Source organism: Muscardinus avellanarius, assembly GCF_963383645.1.
Source record: "Muscardinus avellanarius genome assembly, chromosome: 16".
Classification (NCBI taxonomy): Eukaryota; Metazoa; Chordata; class Mammalia; order Rodentia; family Gliridae; genus Muscardinus; species Muscardinus avellanarius.
The window spans coordinates 37069737-37080594 of NC_137802.1; the positions used below are offsets into that span (position 1 = coordinate 37069737).

Genomic DNA, 10858 nt, shown 5'->3' on the forward strand with positions numbered 1-10858 from the left:
GGCACCCCACAAAAGACACTGGTCCCCAAAGGAGAGGGGAAGCTATAGGGTCTAGAGCTGAGGGGAAACAGCCCGACTCCCAAGCTGGGGATGGGGTAGAACAGGCTTCTGCAGAGGATCTAGTCCATTCTCAGCCTACACTGCCCAGTGGTTTACAAATTAGGCCACTTTCTGTGGTCTGGCTCCAGGCAGAGGGGGCTGGGGCCACCTGAGGGGTGTCTCCCCTAGGTGTTCCTCACAGTGGGTGCTGTCAGCAGTGCTGGAGGCCTGGGCATCCTCTCCCAGTGTTTTCCCATCCGCTCACCTCGTCCCTCCTGGCTGCTGTCCTTCCAGACTCAGTGTCCACCAGTAGGTTTACTCTTCTCTCTTGGGGTCCAGGGCCAGATTCCCATGTGACTCAGCATCTGAATAAGAGTACAGTGAGCAGGATTGAGCTCTGGGCAGCAAATCCCTAAGAGTGAACACCCAGGGTAGATGCCTCACCTGGGTTCGAAGCTCACTGGCCGGCAATGACAGAGGCACAAAACCCTTGCTGGCCCTGGACTTGCGTGGGAGGTAGCTCCCTGTTCCCCTGCACCCTATTCTGACTATCTGCAGTCTCCCTGAGTCTTCAGCCACACTCTGGCCTCGGGCCTCTGTCTGCTCCCTCTTATCCAGTCTATCTTCCCAGCCTTTGGGACAGTCGCTGGCCCTGGCATGGCCAGACCTCCAGGAAGGGCAGCCTCAACAAACACCCTGCTGAGGAGGAGTGCCCACACTGGAGAACAGGGCTCTGGAGGCTGCCCAGGGATCCTCCTGGCCCCTGGCCCCTTCCCTGTTTCTTAGCTTGAGAAGGCTGGTGAGCAGTGGATGTTGAGCACCGCTTCTGGCCTGGCTGCACATCTCTCCCTTCTAACCACAAGTGCTTCCCTCTCTCCTCACCTCCTGCCTTCTGCCTTCTTCCTTGTTCTTCCCTTCCTGTCCCCTCCCTGCCACCTCCCGCCTACTCCACCCCCCCTCCCGCCCCCAGATCAAGCATTTCCTGGAGGACACCACGGATGATGCAGAACTGAGCAAGTTCGTGAAGGACTTCCCAGGAAGCGAGAGCTGCTACTCACAGGAGGCCAAAACCAGGGTGTCCAGGCCCCAGGCCCCGGACCTCTGTGATGATGACCTGGAGTTCAGGCCCCCCTCGTGGCCCCAGTCCTCTGACAGCCAGCAGTACTTCTGTGCCCCAGCCCCTCTCAGCCCCTCTGCTCGGCCCCGCAGCCCCTGGGGCAAACTCGATCCCTATGATTCCTCTGAGGTAGAGACTTCAGTCTTGCCTTGGCCTTTCAGTGGGTGGGAATAGGAAGACCCAGGGAGGGGGCAGAGAGAGCCTTGATGTGTGACTGTCTGTGTGTCTGTGTGTGTACCTGGGGCTTTACTCTGTCCTGTGTCCGCCCCTAATCCACTCTAGTCTGCCTAAGGCATTGGAAACTGGTAGGCCCAGCAGGGGCAGAAGAAAACTCAGCTGGTGGCTTCATTTGAGAAGGCAAAGGAGCCTGGCACCACTCCAGGCTGGGACAAAGACCCAGACAAGAAGAAAAGACCAGTGTGGGTGCTGGGTGCCAGGGCCCCTCCTGCCCCTCTCCTGACACATTCTGCCTTTCTTTTTATTAGGATGACAAGGAGTACGTGGGCTTTGCGACCCTTCCCAACCAAGTCCACCGAAAGTCTGTGAAGAAAGGCTTTGACTTTACCCTCATGGTGGCAGGTAGAAAGGAACGGGGCTGAGTTGGGCAAGCGTTTCAGGTGGGGGCAGGCCATGGGGTGGGGGAGAGAGAGAGAGGGAGAGAAATTGAAAGAGAAAAGTGCATGGACCGGGAAGGAGCAAGCAGCAAATGGCTGTGTCTTGAAAAATAGCCAGGAGCCTTTGGTGGCCCAAACTGTGTACCGGGGAGGGAGTGAAGTAATACAAGGAGCGCTTGACCAGCAGTTTCCCAGTATTTGCCTCTTTCCACATGACCTTGGGCAATCTCTTGGCTTCATTCAAGTGAGAGCTGAACGAGCTAGTCTCTGCTTCCGTCCAGTTCTAAAATGCTGGGGTGTGCATAGTCTAGTTTTAGTTGATAAGAAAGCAGCTCCCCCCAGACCTTAATCTAGTAGAGCTGCCCTGGCTGTCTATCTCACCTTTTGGTTTGGTGCCTTTGTCTTCTCTCCTGTCAGGAGAGTCTGGCCTGGGTAAATCCACTCTTGTCAATAGCCTCTTCCTCACTGACCTCTACCGGGACCGGAAACTCCTCAGTGCAGAAGGTAAGGAAAGGAGAGGAGCAGGAGCATGAAGACAGGCGGGCTGACCTGTCTTGGGAAGTTAAACTTGCTACAGACTTGGGGTGGGGGGTGGGGATGGGCCCTCCCCAGCATGCTGGAAACCATGGCTTCCTAGAGAGATTGATGGCCTCTCTTCAAAGGCCTGTCTGGTCTGGCAGCCCACCAGCCAGCTCCCTAAAGATTTGGGTGCTAAAGAGGGGCAAGGTCCAGGATCCTGCTCTCTGAACGAGTCTCTGACCCCCAAAGGATTCCAGGAATCCAAGAAAAAGTCCGGGAGCAGAGAAGAGGCTGGGGCCAGAGCCAACAGCCACCGGCATTTCCTGTGTTGGGAAATGTGCTCCTTGCTGGTTCCCAGAGAACAGGCGCTCAGGCAGCCTGCGGGTGCGCAGGGGGGCAGTGTGAATGAGGCAGTCTGGGCAGCAAAGCTGGCCAGGGTGGGCGTGTTGTTCTGACCGGGCAGGTCCCTGCCCTTGCCTTCGCCTCAGTTTCCCCCTTCTCCAGAGCGGATCATGCAAACCGTGGAGATCACTAAGCATGCAGTGGATATAGAAGAGAAGGGTGTGAGGCTGCGACTCACCATTGTGGACACACCAGGTTTTGGGGATGCAGTCAACAACACAGAGTGGTATGTCTAACTAGCACTACCCCAGCTGCCCCAACCCACCCACCTGCTCCACACGCACGCACACGCAGGCACAAACAGCCATGCTTGCCAGGAGGAAGCTGTCTGTGATCGTGAGCATATCGCTGCCCTTACTGGACAGCTGTCTCCTTCTCTATAAAGTGAGAGGGAAATGATTTGTTTTTCTTTTCTTTCTTTCTTTTTTTTGTTGTTGTTGTTATTGTATTGGGGATGGAACCCAGGGACATTCTAACTCTGAGCTACACCCCCAGCCCTATTTGTTTATTCTTTATTTTGAAACAGGGTCTCACTGAGTTGCAGAGGGCCTCACTAAGTAGCTGAGGCTGTCTGCGAACCGCGATCCTCCTGTCGCAGCCTCTGAAATCCTGGGATTGCAAGCGTCCGCCACCACGCCTGGCGGAATTGATGATTTCTAATGTTCCTTTCAACTCTGACCTATAATTCTATAATGGGGGTGGGGACACAAAGCAAAAACAAAGAGCCTCAAAAGAACAAATACATGTGAAAACTTGTAGCACTGGGCTTGACATATAGTGGGTGCTCAATAAATGTCACTGTCCCTCTTTCCTTTCTTATAACTAGCAGCATTTTAGATGCCACATACAGATCTTGAAAAGAGGAAGGAGAAGCTTAGGGGGAGGGCTGAAAGGAAGAAAGGAGAAGCAAAAAGAAAAACTGGGTGTAACTTTGTTTACAGACTTCACATACCTTCCAGGTTACCTTCCAGGTTACCTGCCAAAAGAAAAGGTGGTTTTGCAACTACACGCACACAATCATCATCCCTGACATTTTACTTATTTGTTTATATTATGAAGTGGAGACATGCTTAGATGATGTCAGACATAAGTAAATGGGTATATTGAATGTAGGAGAAAAGGTAGTCCCTTTAATGAAGAAGTTAGGTGATACTGAGAGCCCTAGACTGACAGGTAAAATCTTTTTTTTTTTTTTCACATAGAGGCATTCTGTCTCTAAGCTATACCCCAGCCCTATTTCATTCTTTATTTTGAAACAGGGTCTTGCTAAGTTGCTGAGGCTGGCTTTGAACCTGTGATCCTCCTGTCTCGGCCTCTTATGTACTGGGATTATAGGCAGAAGTCACTCTATCTGGCTCAGGTAAAATTTTAATTGGTGCTTGGTAATGACATGATCTTGAGCAAATGGCTGCATTTTTTCTTTTTCTATTGAAAAAATTCCAGCCCTTACCATCTTACCCAGTGGATCTGAAAATTTCCCAGAATATGCCTGTGCACTGAAAATTTCAGGGTTATTCACACTTAAGAATTTTTTTTTTTTGGTGGTACTGGGGATTGAACCCAGGAGCAGTCTACCTCCAAGCTATGCTCCAGCCCTTCCTTCTTTCTTTCTTTTTTTTGTTTTGAAACAGGGTCTTTCTGGGTTGCTGAGAGTTTCACTGCATTATTGAGGCTGTCCTCGAACTTGCAATCCTCCTATCTTAGCCTCCCAAGAACTGAGATTAAGGACATGCACCACTACATCTGGCCAAATTAGTGAATTTTAACAATGACAACTGAAGGACCAGCAATATAATTTCAAAAATTATTCAAAATTATTAAGAATTTTAAGATGGAGACAGCAGAACATCAAACTAAGCATGGTCCCTTCCATATGCAGGCCCCAACATGCACAGGTAGAGCACTCATGAAGCTGACCCTGAATAATTGCCTCACAGACCAATCAGACCCTTGCAGACCTTTCTGTGCTATGAATTCCATCATGTGCTTTAACACTACACTGACTTGCAGTATAGCTAACTGGCTCACCATCAACTTTGTAGTCTAAGCCTTAAGGGGAGGGCCACTTCTTACATTTTCATAGCACTGAGCTAGTTCGTGGTACATAGTTTCCTGGTGTCCATCAGTATTCCTGTTAAGGTGGGGTAACCTCCACATCCTCATCACCCTTCCTGCTCCAGCAGTATGTCTCATCAAATGGCTTGCCCTGAAATTCTAGTCCCAACCAGTACATGCTTCTCAATGTAGCAAGTACCACTTTTTCCTTGCATCGAGGCACCGCTTACCTTCCATAACAATATTCAATTTCAATAATACTTTAATTTCAAATAATAATAATAGCTTAACAGTAACAATTCTACCCCACATATATAGTATACTTTCACACATATTCATTTAATAAAATGGAAATGAGAGTGTGTGTGTATTGCTGGAATGGAACCTAGGGGAATTCTACCTTTGAGCTATATCCCCAGCCCTATTTTATTTTATTTTTGCGGTCTGGGGATGAAACTCAGGGACATTCGACCTCCGAGCTACACCCCCTGCCCTATTTTTTTATTCTTTATTTTGAAACAGGTTCTCACAAATTTGTGAAGGGCCTAAGTAGCTGAGGCTATCTTCGAACCTACAATCTTCCTGTCTCAGCCTCCCAAATGCTGGAATTAGAAGCATGAGCCACCATACCCAGCTCTTATTTTATTTTTTATTTGGAAACAGGGTCTCACAAAGTTGCTGAGAGCCTTGATAAGTTGCTGAAGCTGGCTTTGAACTTGTAGCCTGTCTCAGCCTCCCAAATACTAGGATTATAGGCATGTGCCACCATGCCCAGCTAACCAGCAGGGATTTATGAAGCACATACTAGGTGTCCAGCCTGTAGTGTTGGTGGTGGTAGTGTGTGTGTGTGTGTGTTTATGTGTTTGTGTGTGTGTGTGTGTGTGTGTGTGTGTGTGCGTACTGAGGATTGAATCCAGGGGCATTCTGCCTCTGAATTACACCCCCAGCCCTATTTTATTTTATTTTATTTTATTTTCTTATTTATTTTTGGTGGTACTGGGGTTCCTGGAAACCCTTCTACCTCCGGGCTACACTCCCAGACCTATTTTTATATTTTTATTTGGAAACAGGGTCTCTTAAGACAGCGAGGCTGGCTTTGAACCTGCATGATCCTCCTGTCTCTGCCTCCCAAGTGCAGGGATTACAAGCGTGCACCACCACACCCAGCTCCTATTTTATTTTTATACTGAAATGGTTTCACCAAGTTGCAGAGGGCCTAAATTGCTAAGGCTGTCTTTGATCCTAAAATCCTCCTTTTTCAGCTTCGCAAGTAAGAAGATTGTAGACATGTGCCACCACCCCCAGCTCGGCATATGTGTATATATGCCAGTATATGTGATATGTGTGTGTGTGTGTGTGTGTGTGTGTGTGTGTGTGTGTGTTTTACTGGGGATTGAACCCAGGGGCATTCTACCTCTGAGCTACACCCCCAGCCCTATTTTATTTTTATTTTTTTGAAAACAGGTTCTTACTAGGTTGATGGAATCTCACTACTGTTGAGACTGTTATCGAACCTGTGATCCTGTCTCAGTCTTCCAAGTACTGGGATTATAGGTGTGTGCCACCACATTGGGCTTGGCATATATTTTTTAAGGAATTCAGGGCAAGTATGAGTGGTCCCTGTCCCCGAGAGGCATACAGCCTAATGGTCTTGGGGGAGAAAAGAGGGAAGCAATTCTTCAACATATGTGCCTATCAGATAACAAATTAGTAAATACCAATCAGATAACAAATTAGCAATGTGTAACGACAGACACACTGAGCCAAGAGTCAGCCAGGGGCTCAGGTAGAGAGAGAACTTACTAGCCAAATGATCTGGAGCAAGTCTCTTAGCTGTTCTGCATTTAATTTCTTATATATAAAATGAGAGTAGTAGTGTTCAAGATGCAAAATATTTACCTGTAAGGTCAGTGAAGATTAAAGTAGATAATAGAAGACAAAATTAGGTTCTTAAAAATAGCACTCTAAGAATGTGTTCTTAGGTGGTTTCATCAATTGGGCAGTACTTACACAAACCTAGATGATAAGTCAATCACTCAATGTGGCCCCTTGATGCAACCAAGGGATGCTGTAATCATGAGATGTACAAGGCTGCTGCTGGCACAGCACAGCAACTTTTTTTTTTCAAGTCTGGGGATGGAACCCAGGGGTATTTGACCTCTGAGTTACACCCCCTGCCCTATTTTTTATTCTTTATTTTGAAACAGGGTCTCACTAAGTTGCAGAGGGCTTCACTAAGTAGCTGAGGCTGTCCGCCAACCACAATCCTCTGGTCTCAGCCTCCCGAATGCTGGGATTACACGCGTGTGCCACCACGCCCGGCTTAGCACAGCAACTTTTTCATAGTAAACTTTGTCATGGTGTTTTTTGGTGCTGAAATGGAACCTAGGACCTTGAACATGGTAGGCAAATGCTCTGCCACTGAGCATATCCCCAGCCCCTAAAGCCCTTTTCTTCCCCTAAATTGTTAGAATGCATACACTAAAATAATGATAAAAGGTATAATACAGCGAGTACATCAAGCCAGTAACATAGTCATTTAATATCTAGTGTCATGTATTATACATAATCACATGTGCTTACACTTTTATAAGACTGGTAGCACAGTTGGTTGTTTTCACTAGCATCACCACAAACATGTGAGTAATTTATGGATGCTATGACATGGCAGTGTTTCAGCTCTAGTATAATCTTATGGGACCACCATGGTGTATGGGATCTGGAGCTGATGGAAACTTCACTGTGTGGCAGATAACTGTGCTGCATAGTGAGGGAAGAGGGGAGAGCAGTGTGCATTGGTTTAGTCAAAAGAGCCTTCATGCACCTGGGCAAGGTTGCACATGCTTGTAATCCCAGCATTCGTGAGGCTGAAACCAGAGGATTGTGGTTCACGGACAGCCTCAGATACTTAGTGAGGACCTCTGAAACTCAGTGAGACCCTGTTTTAAAATAAAGAATAAAAATTAGGGCAGGCGGTGTAACTCGGAGGTAGAACACCCCTGGGTTCCATCCCCAGACCTGCAAAAAAAAAAAAAAAAAAAAAAAAAAAAAAAAAAACCCTTCATGGAGCCAGGTATATAATCTCAGTACTGGGGAGGCTGAGAAAGAAGGATTGCAGGTTCGAAGTCAGCCTCAGCAATTTAGTGAGACCCTGTTTCCAAATAAAAATTAAAGGATTCAGAGGTAGAATGCCTCTGAGTTAAATTCCTAGACACACACACACACACACACACACACACACACACACTCTCTCTCACACACACACATACACTTTCTTTCACACACAAACACACACACACACTCTCTCTGTCTCTCTCACACACACATACACTTTCATACACACTCACACACATACACTTTCATACACACTCTCACACACATACACTTTCATACACACTCACACACACATACACTTTCTTACACACATACACACTCACACACATACACTCTCTTACACACACACACACACACACACACACACACACACACACACACGGAAGAGCGTGTCCTTGAGATGGAGTGGGTTTGGGGAGGTAGAGGAAAGGGTAGGACCTCTGAGGCTGGTCAGTGCCCTGACTTGGGGCTTCCTTGGCATCCTGCTGATGTTCACCTGCAGTTACCCGGCTGTTACTGCCGCTTTGTTTGGCCACCTGTGCCCCTTTCCTCTCATCAGACTAGTATTTGTTGAACTATGTGTGTGTGTGCCTGGTCTAATTTTCTATCAGGTTATGTGAAATACACCTGAGTCCCTTCCTGAGGATGTAGTAGAGCAAGCCGGGGAATAACAATATTCTTGACACCACTCCGGGCATGGGCTATTTCTCTGCAAGTCCCAGACCTCACTAGACAGCTCCTACTCCTACAGTTTCTCTGCTTGTCTGTCCCTGTCCCAGCTGGAAGCCTGTGGCAGAATACATCGATCAGCAGTTTGAGCAGTATTTCCGAGATGAGAGTGGCCTGAACCGGAAGAACATCCAGGACAACAGGGTGCACTGCTGCCTGTACTTCATCTCACCCTATGGCCACGGGTATGATCCGAGCCTGAGGCTCCTGGCACTGCCCAGTGCCGCCAAGGGAACAGGCCGAGAGCACCAGGGGCAGGGCTGCCACTAGCAGGTGGTCACAGATTCCTGTTCCCCAGGCTCCGGCCATTGGATGTTGAATTCATGAAGGCCCTGCATCAGCGGGTCAATATCGTGCCTATCTTGGCAAAGGCGGACACACTGACACCTCCTGAAGTGGACCGCAAGAAACGCAAAGTGAGGGAAGCTGGTGGTGGGGGAGGACATGGGGAGCCGATGGGCTTCTAGAAAGGATGGAATCCCCAAACTTGTGGGCTCCTCATCTGTTTGTCAGATTCGGGAGGAGATTGAGCACTTTGGAATCAAGATCTATCAGTTCCCAGAATGTGACTCTGATGAGGATGAGGACTTCAAATTGCAGGACCAAGCCCTAAAGGTGGGGCCACCCCAGGGCATCCCTTTCCCATTTTGTTCCTTGGACCAAAGAGGAGAGTAGAATAGCCTGTCTCTGTAAAAGGATAGGCTGTTGGACTAGGAGAGGACCCTGACTTCCTAGAGATGGAAGCAGAGATGAAGATACCAGTGAGAACAGGGTGTGCTCATAGGCACCCCCAACTTCTTTTAGGAAAGCATCCCATTTGCGGTAATTGGCAGCAACACTGTGGTGGAGGCCAGAGGGCGACGAGTTCGCGGCAGACTCTACCCCTGGGGCATTGTGGAAGGTAAAGCACTGAGCTTGTGACTAAGGGTATTTCCTTCCCTTAGTGGCTCTCCCCTTCCCATGCCCCTGGATGACTCCTAGCCTTGCTATGCAGTGGAAAATCCAGGGCACTGCGACTTTGTGAAGCTGAGGACAATGCTGGTGCGTACCCACATGCAGGACCTGAAGGATGTGACTCGGGAGACGCATTATGAGAACTACCGGGCACAGTGCATCCAGAGCATGACCCGCCTGGTGGTGAAGGAACGGAATCGCAAGTATGACCAGAAGCCAGGAGAAAGCTGGCATGGGGAATCCCAAGCGCAGCCTTAAGTGAGACCAAGCCCTTCCCTTGTTCTACAAGTCCTAGGCCCAACACAAGCTGATGTGGGGGTCCCCTAGCGTTACCAACCCTCCTTTCCCCTTCCCCTCAGCAAACTGACTCGAGAGAGTGGTACTGACTTCCCCATCCCTGCTGTCCCACCAGGGACAGATCCAGAAACTGAGAAGCTAATCCGAGAGAAAGATGAGGAGGTAAGAACAGAAGAGGGTGGTAGAAGTTGATGGCCTGGAGGGCCTCTATTTGATCCTAAATCTTGGTATCTCTTGGTTTGGGAATAGAAAGATTCCTGACTCTGGTACATATTTGAGATGTTGACTGGTGCTTCTACCCAGCTGCCTCCATATCTCAGGGCTACCAAGACTCTGACTTAAGGGATTAGAACTTGGGGATACTTTCTCAATACCATGGGACTCCCCCCAAAGCCCCATTTTGATGCATGTTCCTATTTCAGCTGCGGCGAATGCAGGAAATGCTACACAAAATCCAAAGACAGATGAAGGAGACCCATTAACTGGCTTTTGGTCCTGGATATTTAAATCTCTTCTTCTTCCTGCCCATGCCAGCCCCTCCCAGCACCAGCTCTGTTCAGGCCCCTGCAGCTACTGCCACTTCGCCTTACATCCCTGCTGACTCCCCAGAGACTCAGAGGAAATAAAGTTTAATAAATCTATAAGTGGCTTCTGGTGTCCCTGTCTATGTCTTTATCATCTCCTGGAGACCAAGATTCTACAACCTAGTTTGAAAGACTGTTGGAGTGGGCTGCTGGTTCTGATTTGTCAGAAAAGAGTGAGGAAAATTTCCCTGTCCCATGACGGGGTTCAATCCCTGCTTAGAATACAGCCTGTCCTCTCTGTCTTAATGACTGTATCCCTCCTGCCTCTATTATCTGGGGCCTGGGCCTCTCTCCATCTTTCCCTCATATAGTACCCTCAATTCTGTAGCTGTTTTGGATATGCTATCAGCCCTTGGGAAAACATAAGGTATTGACTACATGCAACCTCCTGACTTCCTTCCTCTTTCCCCTGATCTGGAAAAAGGAATATGCAG

The 10858-nt window shown here is 48.5% G+C and overlaps 1 protein-coding gene across 1 annotated transcript in view; it reads left to right on the forward strand.

Annotated features, from left to right (window-relative positions):
* SEPTIN4 (septin 4) overlaps positions 1-10322 on the forward strand; it is a gene marked incomplete at both ends in the record, with an annotated part of 29343 nt that extends 19021 nt beyond the window's left edge. Inside the window, 11 exon segments of the mRNA XM_080714031.1 lie at positions 1010-1285; positions 1642-1735; positions 2188-2274; positions 2794-2917; positions 8640-8774; positions 8888-9005; positions 9103-9204; positions 9394-9490; positions 9584-9746; positions 9903-10002; positions 10263-10322. Of these exon segments, the coding sequence (XP_080570157.1) occupies positions 1010-1285; positions 1642-1735; positions 2188-2274; positions 2794-2917; positions 8640-8774; positions 8888-9005; positions 9103-9204; positions 9394-9490; positions 9584-9746; positions 9903-10002; positions 10263-10322 (1356 nt within the window).
* Positions 10323-10858: the final 536 nt, after the last annotated feature.